Source organism: Coregonus lavaretus (assembly GCF_964263955.1).
Source record: "Coregonus lavaretus genome assembly, chromosome: 28".
Lineage (NCBI taxonomy): Eukaryota > Metazoa > Chordata > Actinopteri > Salmoniformes > Salmonidae > Coregonus > Coregonus lavaretus.
The window spans coordinates 17,299,494-17,321,422 of NC_140015.1; the positions used below are offsets into that span (position 1 = coordinate 17,299,494).

The 21,929-nt window shown below is 41.0% G+C and overlaps 1 protein-coding gene and 1 pseudogene across 2 annotated transcripts; both read left to right on the plus strand.

The window, feature by feature from the left end:
* The first annotated feature begins 449 nt into the window (after positions 1-449).
* On the plus strand, positions 450-8,230 carry LOC311103899 (transmembrane protein 106B-like; annotated as a pseudogene). Its single transcript has 6 exons — positions 450-457; positions 699-850; positions 994-1,134; positions 1,246-1,289; positions 7,546-7,599; positions 8,119-8,230. The product of its transcript is annotated as a transmembrane protein 106B-like (transcript).
* An 8,304-nt stretch (positions 8,231-16,534) lies between these two features.
* LOC311104193 (ADP-ribosylation factor-like protein 4D) lies at positions 16,535-18,721 on the plus strand. The gene is made up of 2 exons (XM_084145897.1): positions 16,535-16,674; positions 17,417-18,721. Exon 2 carries the CDS (start codon positions 17,519-17,521, stop codon positions 18,122-18,124), a length of 606 nt encoding a protein of 201 aa, XP_084002023.1. The 5' UTR covers positions 16,535-16,674; positions 17,417-17,518; the 3' UTR covers positions 18,125-18,721.
* Positions 18,722-21,929: the final 3,208 nt, after the last annotated feature.

The window sequence follows — 21,929 nt, forward strand, 5'->3', positions numbered from 1 at the left end:
CACTACCAGGGCTTTGGAAAGTTGATGTAATTATACTTTCCTATGGATATATTGTATCACATACCTACCATCAAAAGGACCAACCGTACAGACAACCGGTAAAGTACGTAAAAATTCAATGTCGGGTTTCCAGGCAATTAAAAGACAAGCTAGTAGTTCCATTAAAATGGGGAAAAAATTGCTTTTTAGCAGAACTATTTCTCAAGCAAGAATTTTGTTAAGACTGTCAGGGAGTGGTCGTATGCCGTGTTCACATGCTTGTCGGAAGTAGGAAACTCCCGACTTGCTGATTTGTTGAACGCAGCACATGTAAAACAACCAGTTAGCAAGTCGTACATTTCAGAGTTTTCTAGTTCCGACTAGCAGTTGAACGCAGCATGACTGGAGTGGGGAAAACTAGCTGTTATTTGCAGATGTTTGGAGCTTTTTGTTATTGGTTTACTAACCGCATGGCGATGTCACCATGGAAAGCCGAAACTCCCGCCCATGCAAACCTGCTGATTAGAAGATCCTGTGTAGATTGTATTTTCAACCAGCAACTATCAGGAAATAACACTCGTCAAATTTTGTCACACTTTTACCACACTTTTACAGCATTAGTTTCATCACAATATGATACAAAACACAGGAAAAAAACATTTTGACTGCACTGGGCCTTTAATCAATACTCAACTTGTACATATCGTGTCCCCCTATAGGAAGTTGTATGTCACCGTGTCAGTGACGCTGTGCCTGCTGGTCAGCTCACTGGTCTTCTTCTTCCTGTTTCCTCGCAGTGTCACCCTCTCACCCGTGGCTGTCAAGTCTGTCTGTTTACTTCACCCTGACCACTGTCCAAATTTACATCACGGTGAGACCTCATTGGCCTTATTCATCCATATACCACACTGTCAAAACGGTTTCTATCTGCCATAAAATTATCTTCCTCTGCATCACTGCAGTGTGTGTTTTGGAAGTGAATGTAATAATCACCTTGTCTCTTTCCCATCACAGAACATCCTGAATATTACCAATGACAACTTTTTTACAGTTAAGGCCTACAACTTGACAGTGCAGGCTCTTTTTGATAAAACTGTTGTGGGAACGGCTGATATGAAAAATGTCACCACTGTGAAACCACTCACTGACAAAACGGTGAGCACCTCCCCTCATTACCAACTGCTATACTGCAGAGCCGTTAGCTTCTGGAAGCCTCTAAATATTGTTACTTGACTCACTGATGCGCTTCCATATTTCCCCTGACAGTTTGCCTTTGAGATTCCTGTCAAGCTAGTGGAGGAGGGTCTGAAGTAAGTACAAACTATAACCTTGGTTAAATTATGTCTGGTGCTGAATCTTCCATCAAGTCAGTACTGAGACATACAGTGGATATAAAAAGTCTACACACCCCTGTTAAAATGCCAGGTTTTTGTGATGTAAAAGAATGAGACAAAGATAAATCATGTCAGAACTTTTTCCACCTTTAATGTGACCTATAACGTGAACAATTAAATTGAAAAACAAACTGAAATCTCAGGGGGGAAAACTAAAAAAACTCACTAACCTGGTTGCATAAGTGTGCACACACTTAAACTAATACTTTGTTGAAGCACCTTTTGATTTTATTACAGCACTCAGTCTTTTGGGTAGGAGTCTATTAGCATGGCACATCTTGACGTGGCAATATTTGCCCACTCTTCTTTGCAAAAGCGCTCCAAATCTGTCAGATTGCGAGGACATCTCCTGTGCACAGCCCTCTTCAGATCACCCCAGAGATGTTCAATTGGATTCAGGTCTGGGCTCTGGCTGGGCCATTCCAAAACGTTAATCTTCTTCTGGTGAAGCCATGCTTTTGTGGATTTGGATGTGTGCTTTGGGTCGTTGTCGTGCTGAAAGGTGAACTTCCTCTTCAGCTTTCTAACGGACGCCTGAAGGTTTTGTGCCAAAATTGCCTGGTATTTGGAACTGTTCATAATTCCCTCCACCCTGACTAAGGCCCCGGTTCCAGCTGAAGAAAAACAGCCGCAAAGCATGATGCTGCCACCACCATGCTTCACTGTGGGTATGGTGTTATTTGGGTGATGTGCAGTGTTGTTTTTGCGCCAAACATACCTTTTGGAATTATGGCCAAAAAGTTCAACCTTGGTTTCATCAGACCATAACACATTTTCCCACGTGCTTTTGGGAGACTTGATGTTTGTTTTTGCAAACTTCAGCCGGGCTTGGATGTTTTTCTTTGTAAGAAAAGGCTTCCGTCTTGCCACCCTACCCCATAGCCCATTCATATGAAGAATACGGGAGATTGTTGTCACATGTAGCACACAGCCAGTACTTGCCAGAAATTCCTGCAGTTCCTTTAATGTTGCTGTAGGCCTCTTGGAAGCCTCCCTGACCAGTTTTCTCGTCTTTTCATACATTTTGGAGGGTCGTCCAGTTCTTGGTAATGTCTCTGTTGTGCCATATTTTCTCCACTTGATGATGACTGTCTTCACTGTGTTCCATGGTATATGTAATACTTTGGAAATTATTTTGTACCCTTCTCCTGACTGATATATTTCAACAATGAGATCCCTCTGATGCTTTGGAAGCTCTCTGCGGACCATGGCTTTTGCTCTGAGATGCAACTAAGAAAATGTCAGGAATATCCTACTAGAACAGCTGAACTTTATTTGTGATTAATCAGAGTCACTTTAAATGATGGCAGGTGTGTAATGACTTCTATTTAACATGAGTTTGAATGTAATTGGTTAATTCTGAACATAGCCACATCCCCAGTTACAGTGGGGGAAAAAAGTATTTAGTCAGCCACCAATTGTGCAAGTTCTCCCACTTAAAAAGATGAGAGGCCTGTAATTTTCATCATAGGTACATGTCAACTATGACAGACAAAATTAGAAAAGAAATTCCAGAAAATCACATTGTAGGATGTATTTGCAAATTATGGTGGAAAATAAGTATTTGGTCAATAACAAAAGTTTCTCAATACGTTGTTTTATACCCTTTGTTGGCAATGACACAGGTCAAACGTTTTCTGTAAGTCTTCATAAGGTTTTCACACACTGTTGCTGGTATTTTGCTCTCTGCAGGTCATTCACTAGGTCCCCCCGTGTGGTTCTGGGATTTTTGCTCACCGTTCTTGTGATCATTTTGACCCCACGGGGTGAGATCTTCCGTGGAGCCCCAGAACGAGGGAGATTATCAGTGGTCTTGTATGTCTTCCATTTCCTAATAATTGCTCCCACAGTTGATTTCTTCAAACCAAGCTGCTTACTTATTGCAGATTCAGTCTTCCCAGCCTGGTGCAGGTCTACAATTTTGTTTCTGGTGTCCTTTGACAGCTCTTTGGTCTTGGCCATAGTGGAGTTTGGAGTGTGACTGTTTGAGGTTGTGGACAGGTGTCTTTTATACTGATAACAAGTTCAAACAGGTGCCATTAATACAGGTAACAAGTGGAGGACAGAGGAGCCTCTTAAAGAAGAAGTTACAGGTCTGTGAGTGCCAGAAATCTTGCTTGTTTGTAGGTGACTAAATACTTATTTTCCCATAATTTGCAAATAAATTCATTAAAAATCCTACAATGTGATTTTCAATTCTCAATTTGTCTGTCATAGTTGACGTGTACCTATGATGAAAATTACAGGCCTCTCTCATCTTTTTAAGTGGGAGAACTTGCACAATTGGTGGCTGACTAAATACTTTTTTCCCCCACTGTATAAGAGGGTGTGCACACTTATGCAACCAGGTTATTGTAAGGTTTTTATTTTTCATTTTTCCCCCTCGAAGATTTCAGTTTGTTTTTCAATTGAATTGTTCACATTATAGGTCACATTAACAGTGGAAAAAGTTCTGACATGATTTATCTTTGTCTCATTCTTTTACAACACAAAAACCTGGCATTTTAACAGGGGTGTGTAGACTTTTTATATCCACTGTAAAGTTGCTTTTGTGGCTGTTTGGTTATACAAAGTATACACTTACAATATAGTGACGCAGTCCTTTTTAAATGAGTTGTGCTTTAAAGTTCAGCTTATTTTGATTTTGGCATGTTGTCATGAAAGTAATGTAACTCATTCGCTGAAAATGTGAGAATTTATTCCGTGTGCTCTACAGACAGTTAATTCCTTCCTTTTCCTTAGATAGTTGTTTTTGAATAATGTATAAAGACAAAGCAAAACTGGATATTTTTTGTTTCTTTTGTATTTAGAACAAGTCTGAAGCATTACTATCAAATGTTTGAACAGATTGATATTAAGTATTTGTCTTAGAAAAGTACATAAGCATACATAAACTAGCATAACCTGCTTAGCTTAGCATGCGTAATCCATCTCCATTTCCTCTATGTTTTGCAGGCTAATTGTCACTAGCAGTAGCACTTCTTATTCATAAAACAAGTCAAAAGCATTCCCACTGGGCACACCATGTCATTTCAACGTGGATAACTGGTTAATATTTGGTTGATCAATGAGATTGCAACATATATTCACCCACTCAAAAAGACAGCCAAAAGTTAGTTGAATTTCCAATGTGTTATCACTATGCTTTCAGCTATCTAAGAGCACAAACAAATTCCAATGGAAAAACAGTCTGATTTTTGGTTTAGTTGTCACCCAAAATGTCTCACTCTGCTATCAACCATTTTAAAAGCACAGCAACGTTCAAATGGGAATGCAATGTCAGATTTTGTTTATTTATAAAACAGATTGTGTTATCACTGCACTTCTTTTAAAAGCATGACCTGGATTGCGGTTGAGATTACATTAAAAGTATATGGTGCAAGTGATCAATGCCGTTCGAGATTCTGCACAGATTACAGAAATTGTGAAGATCTCCACAGACCTGTGACGACTTATGCATGCTTTTTGAACATGCAAACTTTATATGATTACATAAGAAATGTATAATTACAGTAACCTCAATGTGGCCTTGGATATGTTACTCATTTTAGGGTTGAATGTTACATTCTCTTGTAAGATAGCCTTAACTTTAGGCTATTTACTGTATTACAAAAGTAATATTGAATTGTGTTTTGTTGACAACGCAACCAAATATCAACATTTTAAAGGAGAGGTATGGGTAACTACCAAAATAAAGGAAACACCCATTTAAAGTGTCTTAATAGGGTGTTTGGCCAGAACAGCTTCAATGCACCTTGGCATAGATTCTACAAGTGTCTGGAACTCTATGGGAATGCAACACTATTCTTCCATGAGAAATTCCATCATTTGGTGTTTTGTTTATGGTGTTGGAAAACGCTGTCTCAGGCACCGGAATTTCCCATAAGTGTTTAATTGGGTTGAGATCTGCTAACTGATACGGCCATGGCATATGGTTCACCTCGTTTTCATGCTCATCAAACCATTCAGTGACCGCTCATGCCCTGTGGATGGGGGACTTGTCATCCTATGAGGCATAGCCATGGTAGCCAAAATAGTGGCCTGCCCAACATTTTTATACATGACCCTAAGCATGATGGGATGTTAATTGCTTAATTAACTCCGGAACAGGAACCACACGTGTGTGGAAGCACCTGCTATCAATATACTTTGTATCCCTCATTTACTCAAGTGTTTCTATTATTTTGGCAGTTACCTGGATCTGCTACTTGGAAGTTCCATCTGAGCCACTGGCTTAGTCCCATAGAGTACCACAGTATGAGTCATAATACCCATAAAACCAAGCGGTCAAACAAGGAAATGGTTCCAATTGTTTTTCCACCATTCATTTTTCCCATAGGGGATTTTAGAAACACTTAAAATAAGGGCTGTGTTTCGTGTAGGCTTACCCTGGCGTGATCTTTTTGATAACCATGTAAATCTCTCTAGGACAAAATGACTTATCAATATATTCGCCTGTATTTACCCCTCAAATGAAATGCTAATTAGCTGCTAATATGGCTATTATAAAGAACTACAAATGCCATGATGATCTGGACGAGACTGCCGAATCGAGGCAAAGGTAAAAATCTCTGGATTAACTATCTAAACTATTTAGTAATTCATATATTGGCAACATTTCTTTAAACTGAAATTTCTTTGAACTTTCTTGTGAAAGTTTTAAATTGACACAATACCTGTTAGCAAAGGTGTCAGCTAGAGATGATGCGCAGGAGCTTGCAGGGATTTGTAGTTTTGCATGACGTCTACTTTGATGCTAATTAGCTTTTTCAAATCTGAGTAAATAGAGCCGACTATATTGATAAAAGTCACCTTGTCCGAGAGATTTACATGGTTATCAAAATGTCACACCAGGGTAAGCCTACACGAAACACAGCCCCTATTTTAAGTGTTTCTGAAAATTCCCTGTGGGAAAAATGAATAGTGGAAAACGATTTGAACCATTTCCCTGTTTGACTGCTAGGTTTTATGGCTATTATGACACCTCAACTGTGGGGCTCTATTCTTTTAACTTTTTTTTTTAGTTGGGTTGGAGACATAGCATAGCATCCAACATTCCATTTGTTAACTTGTCGACAAGTTAATAGGCTATTTATTGTATTTCAAAAGTGATATTGAATTGTGTTCGGTTTATATGTTGGATTCATGTCTCTAAAATGTAACTTTTATTTAGTCCTATTCTTTGACTTTTTGATTTTTGGTAAAGATGGAGATAGGAATCCAACATATAAATTATACATTTGTAGGCTAACTGGAATTAAAGCCAGACTAAGTAATTGGCACAGATGGAACTATCCATGCAGAAGGTGCATCTCCTCGTTAAATTTGAAGTCAACCAGAGCTTGAAACGCTAGGCCTATTGTATTGTCAATTTTTAGATTAATTCTGGGTTGAATTTAAATAATAGCTGTTGATGACTTTGCAAATGCTATATAGGCTTAAATAGCATCATTGATGATATAAGTGCTAAAGTATGGTCACAATTTAATTTGCTCTGTTAAACCTACCCTTTGGAATGATTTCGATTAGCAACAGTGAATTTATTTAGTTTTAAAGTGAATGGCTCTCAACAATAATTGTCACGATAGCACATTGGTAAAAATCAATGACAAATCTCATAGCTAAGCTGGGCTGGGCTTGGTTAAAACCCTGCATGGGAGACTGAAGGGTAGCTGTAGATGGATGAATTCTCCAGTAGGAGGTGCTGCCCATCCTATTGTTTTTTTTCTGATAATGGATATAAAGTTGACGTTCTGACGTTGTTTTAAAGGTACAAATTCAACATATTTGATACAATGTTTGTCTGAAATTTGGTTACCATGATGACATGCATAATCGTGTGGTTGAAATTTCACCGTCAAAACAACACCGTCATATCCAATGTATTTTCAGATTCCACATCACAATATGTTGAGGTAGCTTAGTGGTTAAGAGCGTTGTGCCAGTAACCGAAAGGTTGCTGGTTCTAATCCCCGAGCCAACTAGGTGAAAAATCTGTCGATGTGCCCTTGAGCAAGGCACTTAACCCTAATTGCTCCTGTAAGTCGTAAATGTAAATTGTAACAACGCTAATTCAAGCAGTTTGTGCCCAGTGGGTTGTTTTGAAATCATATGATCTTTCATAAGGAAATCCTGTAGGTATTCATTATTTTCTCCTATTTATTCTTCCCAGCAATTACTGCAAGAAATCTACAATCAAGATCCACACGTTATTTGTCCATCTTCAGTGAGTATGTGCCCTGTCAGTCAGTATGGGTAAAACACCCCCCAAATGTAGCTTTGTTCCCACAGTTTAGCCATTTTAGATTCTATTAACATTATAATGCATATATTCAACAATGAACAAGAATCATAATGCATATATATAATGCATATATTCAACAATGTTGAATCTGTGTTCTGTGGGGAAAAATGTAATACCATAATAGTTCATGACTAAATGTTTTGATGATAAACGGACACAACCTCACCCACCTAGTAAACCAATGGGGTTAGAGACTAACCTATTTATTTCTTATCAGTGGTTAACATCTGAGGAAGTGCTATAAAAGGGCTGTATTGCTTGTTAACTTGGCCCAGTTTTTACAGTGATGGCTCAAGGGAGAGTTTCTTTCATGGTTGCGGTTAGGAAACCTTGATAGCCGGCTGACTAAATCTGATACAATTACATAAATTATCATTACATTTGATGAATTAAATAATAAATGAAAATGGTATAACCATCTGTATCTTCCACCTCCCTCAGGATGACTGTCTACTACCTGGCCCACTTTGAGCAGCTTTCCTTGGACACGTTTGAATACATTGACTGTGGGTCTAACACCACAACACCCCACCTCATCAACCCTACACCCTGAGACCGAGGGCTCCATGAGGGGCGTGATGACAAGGGTGAGGGGAAGACTGAGGAGTAAGCCATAAGGCTATGAGGTGAACTGTGGAGAACAACTGTGTGGTTTAAAGCCATACAGTTGGTTTTTCTTGAAAAAAGAAACAGCAAAAATGTGGAGCTTGAAATTAAAATGAAAGCTCTGAAATGTTCTGTTTCTCTTTTTTTATGCACCTCTGTAGCACTTGCTTTATAAGTAGGGTCATCGCTGTGGTTGGAAGCTCTGCGCTATGAAAATTACTTTTTTGCCACTATGTCCTACTGAAAGAGACACTGTTTTGTCTTCCAAGAAACTGAAAGACTTGAGTTGATTACAAATTTGCACACATTTTTGAAAGAGTAATTCAAATGTTATATTTTTGCATAATTTCCTATAAAACAGATTGCCAGTGCACTTCTACAAACAAGTAAATGCAACTTTTGTATGTGTTTCATTTATATTTAATTGATGTTGGTGGTTAAAATAGGTCAATTAAGTTTTCTTAAAGTTATGCATACAATTATGTAGCATTGATCACATAATGACTGTAGTAGACTATAACTTTTCTATGGAATCACATGGGAATTACAGTTCTCTGTCTTTGACTTTTACTCTAAGAATGTGATTGTGACTACTGACCACCCATGTGATTTCTATGTTATGCCATAATCTCTCTGTAATTGTATGCTAACTAACTGCTATAACAAGAAGATCTGGATATTAATTCATCTATGGTTTTTCCTGTGTCACTGAAATGAGATTATTAGTGAGGTGAAAATGGTGAAGTTGTTTGGAATCCACATGGACAAGAAGTGTCAACACAGGTATTTTTGGAATGGGGAAGCTAACCAATTTACTTCCTTGCCTTGTGTTCTTGCGCTACAATATAATCATGGCAATATTTATTGTACCCTGTTCAAATACTCGTAATCTTTACTTTCTCTATTCCTTGAGGTAAGGGTTTTAGTGCATTTATTTCACCTTTGTCAGCTCAGTGAAATAAATTCAATACAATATTTTCTCAGGCTTTGTGATTCCATGTTCTTTGTTTGGTCACATGATTAAAGGATGTGGTACTTTGAAATAGCCACTAAGTGGTGCTGAAGTTGCATAGAAAAAGTTGCCTTGACGAATGACAGTTGGGTCCGGTCCATATGGGTCTTCTTCTTCACCAATGACTGGTTATGGGCTCTTCACCACTGCTGAGAGTACTGTATGGACTGTAAAGTTGAGAAATAAACACTCCTATAATCTTATGTACTGTATCAATAATGCATAGCATTTTCAAGGAGTATCACATGCACACACCAAGTATCTGTCAATCTTAGCACTGTACTGGAGCTTGTTTTTGCAGTGTGAACATTCATTCACGGCTGGAAGACAAGAAGGAGAAGATAATGGCATGTTAGTGGATACGACGGTCGAGAGGAAGTCATCAAAAGTGCTCATACAGTACTCTAAGATTTTGTACAGATGTTGTAATCAGCGTTGTGCTGTTACTAAAAACATGTTATCCTTCCTGTCAACTGGTCCAGTTGTCTGTGACTGTAGTTTCACAGTTGATAATTCACCTGCAAAATAGCACAACGCAGGTGGCCATGCCAATGAACTGTATGTGACCCATGTCAACCGGCTGGCAACTACCTCTAGTCCTTTCTCACCCATGACAGGCACTCACTGGGGGTTGCATCCAGTAAGAATGAAACAGGAAAAAGTATTTTTGAAACTATATTATTACCACTACCTGAACTCGTAACCAAGCGTTTTCTCCTATTTGATTCTCCTGAACATAATTCAAGACTTGGCTGCCTGCCACAAACCTCAGGTTTCCAATCCCCATAACTCCTCATCTGTGATATTTGAGCCACTACACAGTAGGAGCGCAGAGTGTGGCCCCCATGTATTATTTAACAGACCCCATTCTAATGAGTGGACGGTAGAGCGTGACAACCTCTGCTGCTGTGGAGACTTGGTTTGGCCAGGCTAGAGTCATTAAAATGATAAAACTATATAGAAACCTGGTTCTATTTTAGTCCTGGGGACCCACGTGACTGCACATTTTTGTTCAATACCAGGACTAACACACCTGATTAAATTATTGATGTTTACATCATAAACATCTGTTATGCAGGTGCTGCGGTCCTGTGTTTTCACCAGGACTGGAGTTGGGAAACTTGACTAGTGTAGAACACTCCGAGCTGAGCATTCCTCCTAAATGGGAGGTTTTCTGTTTGTGGTGAGGATGTATGTTCATGTCATCTCTGTGGAATAGGTTGTTGTTGACTCAGTTAATGGAAATCATTGATGTGCCTGCAAGCGAGAAGCTACCAGATTACAGAGATATTCATGAGCCAATAGAAGGCTTTAGAGAGTAAACGAATTCCATTGTTCTCAAAGTGTTGGAGTCAATTGGGGATTAATGGCTCTGGTATTGTGGGCTCCTTGCTGGACGACATGGCAAAGTCATGTTTGAACATGAGCCCACAGATAATACTCCTTAAACAGAAGCCTCGGGGCATAGAATTGTTTGCTTATGAGAATCGATTCCCTTCTTTGCCTGAATTTTGCCAGTCAGATGACGGTTGTGGTTGCAGGGTCAGAGATTTACAAATAAGTATGCAAAAGCCCCTTTTCTGAAAGGCCTACTCATGAGACATAATAACATGAGCATGTCTGGCTTATAATGAATATGGTGCAAATTAAACATTTAGATATTACCTGCCTGCTGAGCTGGTGCATTAGACTCTGCCAGTGGCTTTGAGCTTGGTTCTGATGGGTCCTTTGTCATCTGTCACAAACAAAAGAGGTAAATGTAAATGCTGTTTACATGAGGCACCCTGACATGCAGCAGAAACACCAAATGCACCTGAGATATTTTGCATATAACTAGGGGTGTTGTACTTCACAGTTTTGTAAACAGTTGCGCACCTCAGACAGGGAGGGGTTCACCCCAAGTGACGGGTCAGTTTTACACCCTCCATTTAGATAGGTTTTAATGGCCTCCAACTTCTGAATACCTGACAATGTTGAACATCCAAAATGGGGTGGAGTGGAGATCCTATACAATGATCCCTGTTCTCAGTACCAAATTACCACCAGGAATTTGCAAACTTATTTGTAAGTGATAATGGACTGTATTGCATACGGTAGCACCTTGCTCTGCTGTTTCAAGAGGTGCTTGAATTTGTAAGCACCAGTAGCCAATAACATTTAATGGCACCTTATGGTGGGAGTGAGGGATTATGATGTTTTCCTACATTTCAAGGCTATTAATTGGCTCTCGGTCAGTGCTGGCACACATGACACATTCAGCCGAGACGTCAGGTATGACCAGAGGGACACAACCTGCAAAATGAATAATAGGAAATTAGGTTGGCCCCTCACATGGGTGTCGCATGTCCGACTTTGGTTTACACCTCCGGTGTTAATCAACTATGGAACAAGCCTACTGATGGTAGCCTACCTGCTGCTTGGCCCTGGACATCCTGCGGTCCACCATGGTCTGCCGGCGCTGGGCTTCCCAATGCATAGCAGACATCCTACACCAGCACCTGTGGGAGAGCGGAGCTAACTGTCATTAAACCACAGTGCCAGTGCTGTAACCTGATAGACAGACAAACCCCTATATCACTGTTTCACCAATTCTGATTAATGACAGCCCACACAATGTCTTGTCTTTGTCTTAATATAAACAGGGTCCACTGATGTTATTCCCTCCCTGTCTCCACACTGCTGCATTAGGAGTTTTACTGAATGTGTATTACAAAAAATGGCAATAACTGTCCCTGGATAGTATAAATCTAACCTAGAGTAACCACACTAACAGTCAATAATGAAATAAAATCATATAAGACATTAAAATGAACCTCTTGATGTACTGGATCTGCTATGTTGATTATTAATCTAGGTCAACCAATTGAAATAAGATATACAATGAGGAATGTAGCAAAATAAAATTATTTGCAAGTACAGCTACTTTAAAATATTAAATTGATAAGGAAAAACATAACTTATCTCAAATCAAATCACATTTTATTGGCCACATGCGCCGAATACAACAAGTGTAGACATTACAGTGAAATGCTTACTTACAGCCCTTAACCAACAGTGCATTTATTTTTAATTAAAAAAAGTAAAACAAAAAAGTGTTGAGAAAAAAAGAGCAGAAGTAAAATAAAATAACAGCAGGGAGGCTATATATACAGGGGGGTACCGGTGCAGAGTCAATGTGCGGGGGCACTGGCTAGTTGAGGTAGTTGAAGTAATATGTACATGTGGGTAGAGTTAAAGTGACTATGCATAAATAATTAACAGAGTAGCAGCAGCGTAAAAAGATGGGGTGGGGGTGGGTGTCAGTGCAAATAGTCTGGGTAGCCATGATTAGCTGTTCAGGAGTCTTATGGCTTGGGGGTAGAAGCTGTTGAGAAGTCTTTTGGACCTAGACTTGGCACTCCGGTACCGCTTGCCGTGCGGTAGCAGAGAGAACCGTCTATGACTAGGGTGGCTGGAGTCTTTGACAATTTTGAGGGCCTTCCTCTGACACCGCCTGGTATAGAGGTCCTGGATGGCAGGAAGCTTGGCTCCAGTGATGTACTGGGCCGTACGCACTACCCTCTGTAGTGCCTTGCGGTCGGAGGCCAAGCAGTTGCCATACCAGCCGGTGATGCAACCAGTCAGGATGCTCTCGATGGTGCAGCTGTATAATTTTTTGAGGATCTGAGGACCCATGCCAAATCTTTTCAGTCTCCTGAGGGGGAATAGGCTTTGTCGTGCCCTCTTCACGACTGTCTTGGTGTGTTTGGACCATGATAGTTCGTTGGTGATGTGGACACCAAGGAACTTGAAGCTCTCAACCTGTTCCACTACAGCCCCGTCGATGAGAATGGGGGCGTGCTCAGTCCTCTTTTTTTCCCCTGTAGTACACAATCATCTCCTTTGACTTGGTCACGTTGAGGGAGAGGTTGTTATCCTGGCACCACACGGCCAGGTCTCTGACCTCCTCCCTATAGGCTGTCTCATCGTTGTCAGTGATCAGGCCTACCACTGTTGTGTCGTCGGCAAACTTAATGATGGTGTTGGAGTCATGCCTGGCCATGCAGTCATGGGTGAACAGGGAGTACAGGAGGGGACTGAGCACGCACCCCTGAGGAGCCCCTGTGTTGAGGATCAGTGTGGCAGATGTGTTGTTACCTACCCTTACCACCTGGGGGCGGCACATCAGGAAGTCCAGGATCCAGTTGCAGGGGGAGGTGTTTAGTCCCAGGATCCTTAGCTTAGTGATGAGCTTTGAGGGCACTATGGTGTTGAATGCTGAGCTGTAGTCAATGAATAGCATTCTCACGTAGGTGTTCCTCTTGTCCAGGTGTGAAAGGGCAGTGTGGAGTGCAATAGAGATTGCATCATCTGTGGATCTGTTGGGGCGGTATGCAAATTGTAGTGGGTCTAGGGTTTCTGGGATAATGGTGTTGATGTGAGCCATGACCAGCCTTTCAAAGCACTTCATGGCTACAGACATCAGTGTTACGGGTCGGTAGTCATTTAGGCAGGTTATCTTAGTGTCCTTGGGCATGGGGACTATGGTGGTCTGCTTGAAACATGTTGGTATTACAGACTCAGTCAGGGACATGTTGAAAATGTCAGTGAAGACACTTGCCAGTTGGTCAGCACATGCTCGGAGTACACGTCCTGGCAATCCGTCTGGCCCTGCGGCCTTGTGAATGTTGACCTGCTTAAAAGTATTACTCACATCGGCTACGGAGAGCGTGATCACATAGTCATCCGGAACAGCTGGTGCTCTCATGCATGCTTCAGTGTTGCTTGCCTCGAAGCGAGCATAGAGGTGGTTTAGCTTGTCTGGAAGTCTTGTGTCACTGGGCAGCTTGCGGCTGTGCTTCCCTTTGTAGTCTGTAATAGTTTTCAAGCCCTGCCACATCCGACGAGCGTCAGAGCCAGTGTAGTACGATTCAATCTTAGTCCTGTATTGACTCTTTGCCTGTTTGATGGTTCTTCGGAGGGCATAGCGGGATTTCTTATAAGCGTCCGGGTTAGAGTCCCGCTCCTTGAAAGCGGCAGCTCTACCCTTTAGCTCAGTGTGGATGTTTCCTGTAATCCATGGCTTCTGGTTGGGGTATGTACGTACGGTCACTGTGGGGACGACATCATCGATGCACTTATTGATGAAGCCAATGACTGATGTGGTGTACTCCTCAATGCTATCTGAAGAATCCCGGAACATGTTCCAGTCTGTGCTAGCAAAACAGTCCTGTAGCTTTTTTATTAACCGAGTCACTGGTGCTTCCTGCTTTAGTTTTTGCTTATAAGCAGGAATCAGGAGGATAGAGTTATGGTCAGATTTGCCAAATGGAGGGCGAGGGAGAGCTTTGTATGTGTCTCTGTGTGTGGAGTAAAGGTGGTCTAGGGTTTTTTTCCCTCTTGTTGCACATTTAACATGCTGGTAGAAATTACACGTCTACCCTGTTAAATTCAGCATGCAAAAATGACAAATAATTATTGGATCTTTTACTTACAACAATCCCTGTAGACCAAAAAAATGCTGTTTTGCCCCCAGAGGCAAGATGGACTTCAGCAGCCTGAAGTAGGTAGCTAATGTTTTTCTTCAGCTTCAAGTATTTCCCAGCTGCCTCGCAAGTTACGTAGCAACTGAGTTGGTGGCGTCAGAGGTAAAGGTAAATCATTACTCATCCCAGTAGTTCACCCTCTGGAGATACAATTCTCACCTGAGGCGCCTGGAAATCTCCAACCCATTAAATCATGTAATACATGAAATGCACGTTTGGTAATATACCAAATGCATTGTCGTTCTCCAATAGTTTTGCACCTGTGAATCTTTCAAGTGTAAGCTTCACAATATCTGGATGTATTTCCCATATTAGTCGGTAGGGGGCGCTACTGTCATGTTTAGTAAAACAGACCCCCTTTCATTGCTCCTTTGGATCAATTCAATCTGGAGGCCTTTTTTATTGCATTCAAATTCCAATTGATCAAAGCGTTTGATTAAAAACATAGGCCTATTTGTTTTTCTAGCCTTTTTTTCTTACAAAGCAAACACAGTAATTGCCCATGAGAATACATAAGTAGATGCATAGACAGTCTACTTAGAAACATATTTTCTGCATGATATATTCAGTCCTAAAAGTTAATTGGTACCCAATTGATCATTTTCCAATTGTTTGTTAAGATAGCAACTGCTCTATAAATGTAGCACCAATTAATAATTGCCCACTCTATATTGAGGTTGTTCCCTTGTGATAATGACAGTAAAATGTATGTGTTGTGTATGTGCGGAGGTTGAGTGAATTTAAGATGAGAGAAGAAGCACAGTATAACATGCCTTTTCTCTATATTATTTGATTTGCTTCACTGGAAAGCTAATTTGACAGTGATTTGAATGTTGACTGTGTGTAATTACTGAGTTCTGCTACGAGGCAGACCCTTCAGCATGGAATCCTGCTCTGCAGGAAATATCATTATTGTTGCACATGCTGATGCAATTTCTCAATCTCAATACCCCTGTGAGTTTTCAGTTAACTCCCATGTGTGAAATCTGCCCTCCATTTGCTGCACTGTGGGTACATCTGATAACCACTCTATTTTCAAATCTGCACCCAGTTTTGCATCCTCCTCTCATGACAGGCTACAACCAGCAAGTGTTGTGCTGAGAATAGTAACTGGATTCCTCCCAGATATGCTGATATGATCTGGCTGGTTTCATAACACATGCCCTATGAATACAGGACACTCCAACTCCAGCGGGTCATTCACTGAAATGTTATCATGGTGCTGTTCAAGGAAAAGACTACAAAGACATTATCATTCAAACTGCCACAGTCGATCCATTGTCCCCTAGCTGCCCCCAACTTTGTTCAGAGCAGACAGACCTCAAGCGGCTACCCAAAATACTTTATACACATATTTCCATGATTTTTGCTGGTATACATTTCTCATAGGCTACTGAACATGATGTCTCATGTCAAAATATGAACTAGGTTACTGTTTAGTGGTTTACGATTATGTATTGATTAAATAAAAAAGGCAAAACAGCCAAGACAGCCAACCAAGCTAAGCATACCCATATAATCAATATCCTACTTTGTTTATTCCCTTAGTTTGACAATTCCATAGCAATAGACTGATAACTGTCGATAAGAGCTCAAAAGTTGACCTCTGATAGGGGGGTGGGCTGGAACTGGGTGTGTTTTCGGCATGTTTTCGTTACGTCACTCGTGGGTGTTGCGTTGGTGTTCTTCACTCGCGCTCACCTCATTTGGGTCCATTCCTTGCCTGGAGAATAAAGTAGAGGGCCACTGGTGCTTGTAGCACAGTTTCTTTTGGAATTCTTCTTCTTCAGTGTGGATTTGTGCTTATCTGTGTTGGAATGATGTTGTCTGATTCAATACAGAAACGCTATAAAGGTAAGATTATGTTTTATATGTAAATGTGCTAACTAATGAACATAGTTTGTTTGGGTCGGTTCAACTAGCTAACTAATTAACGCAAACGTTAAGTGTCCCTAGACACGGTTTCTCGCAAAGACAGAGCCAAGATTTACAAGTCCACCACAGTAGTTAGCCAATGTTTGATAACCCCACTGGCCACTGAAATTACTTGCAATTAAATAATTGTTACCCAACTATCTACCTAGACGGCTAACACTTCACGATAGTGTTCTACTATCTGTTTATTTTATCGCGTTAAGGTTAACTAGCTAGCTAACGTTACCGACACCAGCGTTACTATGCAGCCGCATATGCAACAAACCAACAGGACAGACGAGAGAAGTTTGCTGAAGAAACGTTACGTACATGGGACCAGAATATTCTGTGCCTTAACGACTAAACACATTTCAACGCGGTCAATTCATTTTTCTGCAGATAACGCGATAAACTAGTATGGAAATGCCTACTGTACGCTTTCTACTCTTATTGCCATGTAAAAAAAAAAATCAGTTCCATAGAATTACATATTGGAACTCAGTTTTTTCTGCTATGCAAAGATTAACAGCGTTGTTTTTAACAAACTTGTGACTAACTGAAATTGCCATTTTTTTTCTTCCAATGCATAGTCAGTAGACTTCACTTGCGAATGATTGTCATCCATGGTGCCATCTATAAAATAGATAACTAATCATTACCGTTTTCTTCTTCTTCTTATAAGGTCATCAGTGACTCCAGTGAATGCTTCTTCTCTCTGGAGACACCCACCACTTCCCTGACTAGAGTCTGCCACCTCACAATCAGGGCCAGACAACCAGCCAAAATGGGCAACCAGCTAACAGAGATAGCCCCCAACACTCCTTTCCTCCCCAACTTCCAGTCTCTGCACGTGGTTGTCATCGGCCTGGACTCTGCAGGAAAGACCTCCCTGCTGTACAGACTAAAGCTCCGGGAATTTGTGGAGACCATCCCCACAAAGGGCTTCAACACGGAACGGATTAAAGTAGCAGTTGGAAGCTCGCGGGCCACCTCCACCTTCCAGGTGTGGGACGTGGGCGGTCAGGAGAAGCTGCGGCCCCTGTGGAAGTCATACACGCGTCGCACCGATGGCCTGGTGTTCGTTGTGGATGCTGCAGAGACTGAGCGCATGGAGGAGGCCAAGGTGGAGCTCCACCGCATCAGTCGCTCGGCAGAGAACCAGGGAGTACCTGTTCTGGTGCTGGCCAACAAGCAGGACTTGGACTCGGCAGTCTCTGCTGTGGAGGTGGAGAAGGCCCTGGCCCTCCACGAGCTTAGCAACTCCACACTGCACCACACCCAGGGTTGCAGCGCACTGAATGGCCAGGGGCTCCAACCCGGCCTGGAGAAACTATATGAAATGATCCTAAAGAGGAAGAAGCTGCTCAGACACAGTAAGAAGAAGAGATGAGCTGTACGTCTGAGCTTCTGAAAGGCGCTTCACCCGCAGAATGTACCTTGTTGGTGTTCCTTGGAATTTTATGGGAATTTTGTGCCCTGAAGGATCTGCCTCTGGTCTCCCAGTGAGGGTCAGTCCAGAGGACAGAGAAATTGACCTGTTATACATTGGACACAGCACTGACTACATTCAGCCCTTTATATCGGCTCTTTGTATCGATAAACATTGCCATCTCCTTTTTATCAAGCTGTAGTGCCAACACGGTCTAGTCCAAACGTCCAGTGACGTATGGTAGTTCTCATTTAGTTTACCTTGTAGTTCACTTTGTTGCATGGAGGAGGTTCACCGTTGGGGAAGACAACGCTTTTGTAGATCAAAAGAGGGACTGTATTTCAACCCACTGTTCGGATGGCATTGGAACTGAAATGCCTGCTGCCACAGGCTGGCACGAGGCCTGAGGCTGCTAGCCATGATGCAAGTTTTCACCACAGTTTTGCTTGTCATGGTAGACTTAAATGTTTGAGGTGTGAAGTTGTTACAACCAATTGTTTTTACATTCTGTACATATTTTTATGTAATACTTACAAATGAATAAATTATTGAAGACACTATCTGTAAGTCCCCTTCTTTCCTTCTGTTTATTTGAACTTTGTAGCTAGAAATATTGTGAAAATGACCATGCTGACCAAGCGTTATATAGTTTGCACTGTTAATGGTATTCTCAACAGAATACCAAGGGTCCATATAACTTATAGGTTCCAAGTCCTCAGTCCAGTTTCCCTTTTTGCTCTTTGAGGTGGTTTTGCCTGAGAACGTCATTGAAAAAGTGTCCTTTCGAGTCAAAAACAACAAGCTGTTGTCTCCTATTTTAATTACTATTGTGTGGCAGGGAGTTGGGGACTTAAAGGAAAGATTCACTCATTTTGAATGTTATATCATTTTTGTGCATCTCTGAGCGGCATGATGCAAAACTCGTCATACCGGCTGTATTTCTGCCTGCTTGAACGGCAATAACTCAGATACAAATGAAATATTCACGGGAATCGAAAGAACATTGCTTAGATGCATAAAAATGATAACATTCAAAATGGGTGAATCTTTCCTTTAACATCTGCACGCTTGATCCCACCCTGGCAGAGATCGTCTAAAGAACAAACAATCTCTTTGGCGTCTCCTTCATTATAGCTTTGGCATCAATCACAAGAGGAACTGCTTACCTGTATTATTCAATTACATTTAATAAGCGATTTGCACATCAAAGGTCTCCTAGAGGACATTCATTAGCAGTTTTCCAGTCATTTTATATATCTATGGTAACTCCATTAAGTCATTACTTGATCAGTTCATTTATTAGTCAGGCAAATGGTATAGTTAGCCCACAAAGATCAATGGGAATAGTTGTGAGGAATGTGTTTTCTTGAAGGGCATCTCACCTTCTAGTGAGAGAAAAGGCAGTGTTACAAATAGTAGGCCAGAAAAGGCAGTGTTACAAATAGTAGGCCAAGAACCACAGGCAGTTGTAATCCTGAGACTGTTTTATAAGTTACTCTTCCTGACAGTGTGCCACATGATGTCTTTACATACTGAAAATAACCTAGTTCTTGCCAGGTGCTAATATGTAACTGGTTTCTCAGATATTGTATTTCATCAGTAGAGAAAATCTACAGGTTTGAACAAGTGTTACTACTACCACACGTCATCTACTTGTGACTCATATTACTTGTATAGTGGAACGGAGTAGATTTAGAAGTTGTGTTTGGTTTTGTATATGTTCACAGAATACTATGAAACAGGGTCAAGGATCTACAGAGTTTGGGTTGTATAAATATTTGAAAGCCATATGAAAGGAAAGCCGTAGGCAGGGCTGATTTCAAACATACCACATAATTCAAATCAATAATGGAGGCTAGGAGCCTACACCAGCACACTAAAACATTCACTTTAGTCTATTTCTGGTCATTCTAGTAATGGGGCCATGATGGGGCCATGACCAGGTTAATGCAATACAACTGTCACTGTGTCTTTGAGTTGTCTCTCCTCACACTTCACACATCTTTGGGGAAGGTATTGGTAAAAAAAAAAAAGAATTTTGTGTCCATGCTGTTATATTCCAATAGCATCACCTACGTTTTGGTGGCATTTTCACCTTTAAGCTTACCATATGCTTCCCAGTCAACAGTTCGCACAAATATTATGAAATCAGTGGAGGCTCCTCAGAGGAGGAATGGGAGGACCATTCTCCTCAGTGAATTTCATTAAAATTACAATTGAAAAACATTTAAAAAGTTGTATTTTTTAAATAAAACTATACTAAATATAATCACGTCACCAAATAATTGATTAAAACACACTATTTTGCAAAGAAGGTCTACAGTAGCCTCAACAGCACTCTGTAGGGTAGCACCATGGTGTAGCCGGAGGAGAGCTAGCTTCAATGTGTACATTGACTTCAATACAAAACCTAGGAGGCTCATGGTTCTCACCCCCTCCATAGACTTACACGGTAATTATGACAACTTCGGGAGGACGTCCTCCAGCCTATCAGAGCTCTTGCAGCATGAACTGACACATTGTCCACCCTTTCAAAGGATCAGAGAATTAATCTAGTACTGAAAGCATAAGCTACAGCTAGCTAGCACTGCAGAGTATGAAATCGGGTGAGTAGTTGACTCAAAGAGAGAGAAAGACAATAGTTGAAATGTTTTGAACAAATTAATTTATTCCAAAATAAAGGAGAAGCAAGAGAGAAATATTTCCTAATTTTCTTTCACTTTCAGTTTCACATACTTAGCTAGCAAATGCAGCTAGCTAGTTTAGCCTACTGAAACAGAGGGATGCTATGTTAGGTAGCTGGCTATGACTTTCCAACACAACACTGGAACTCTTCCAAGTCAAGGTAAGCTATAGGTATTGCTAATGTATTGCCACCGAGGCCCGCCAGTGTAACTGCTTACTGACTGTACACTGTAACGTTACTGCATGATTGTAGCGGGTTTCCTAACTCATTAGTTCTATTAGCTATGCTGAATATGACGTTACTTTAGCGAATATGGTGACAAAGATGTAGGCCGTGTGTAGCGGTTTGGCTGGGAAAGGTTTGTTCGCCTGGTCACATACAGCTGATGTGTTGTGCATCGAAGTCTACAAGAGAAGGGAAGAGGTGAGAGGAGGAGAGCGCATTGATGCGAGAAGGAATACAACATGGCTGCTATGAAAGTGAACTGTGTTTACGCGTGATCAGGGGTCTATTCATTCCACAGATTCTGTTGAAAAACGCTTCTTAAACGGAAGCACAGAACAATATGGGGATAAACATTCCTGAATTTGTCCAATAGAAACTCTTGTTTGCAACTGTTGACTAATGATTACACCCTATATCAGCTAGATGTGTGTCACTGTCTGTCACCTCAAATTTGTCTCTTGACCTGTGTACACCTACATTGTAAACATTCATTCATAGGCTAGGTTGTAGCAACCTCATGATGGGATAGGGAAAATTTGAGTATCATGTAGTAGCCTAAACCTATCGCTGTTACATTGAACTGGGTGAATGGAATATGAATGAGAGTCATCCAATATGCTGTAATAGAAATAAGGCCATGCTCATAAAAAAAAGGGTCCTCATCTTAAATGGCATTGACCACCACTGTATGAAATATTTTATGACATTTAGTGACATTTTGGTGTTTGGCAGTTTTTTTTTGGCCTGTTCGAGCAAGGCTAGTCGAAGTTAGGTAGCTGATGTCTACGCCCCTTCGTCGGTGATTGGTCAAAAATAAGGATTCTTCAATGAAGTGTTTGTTGTCATTCAATGAGA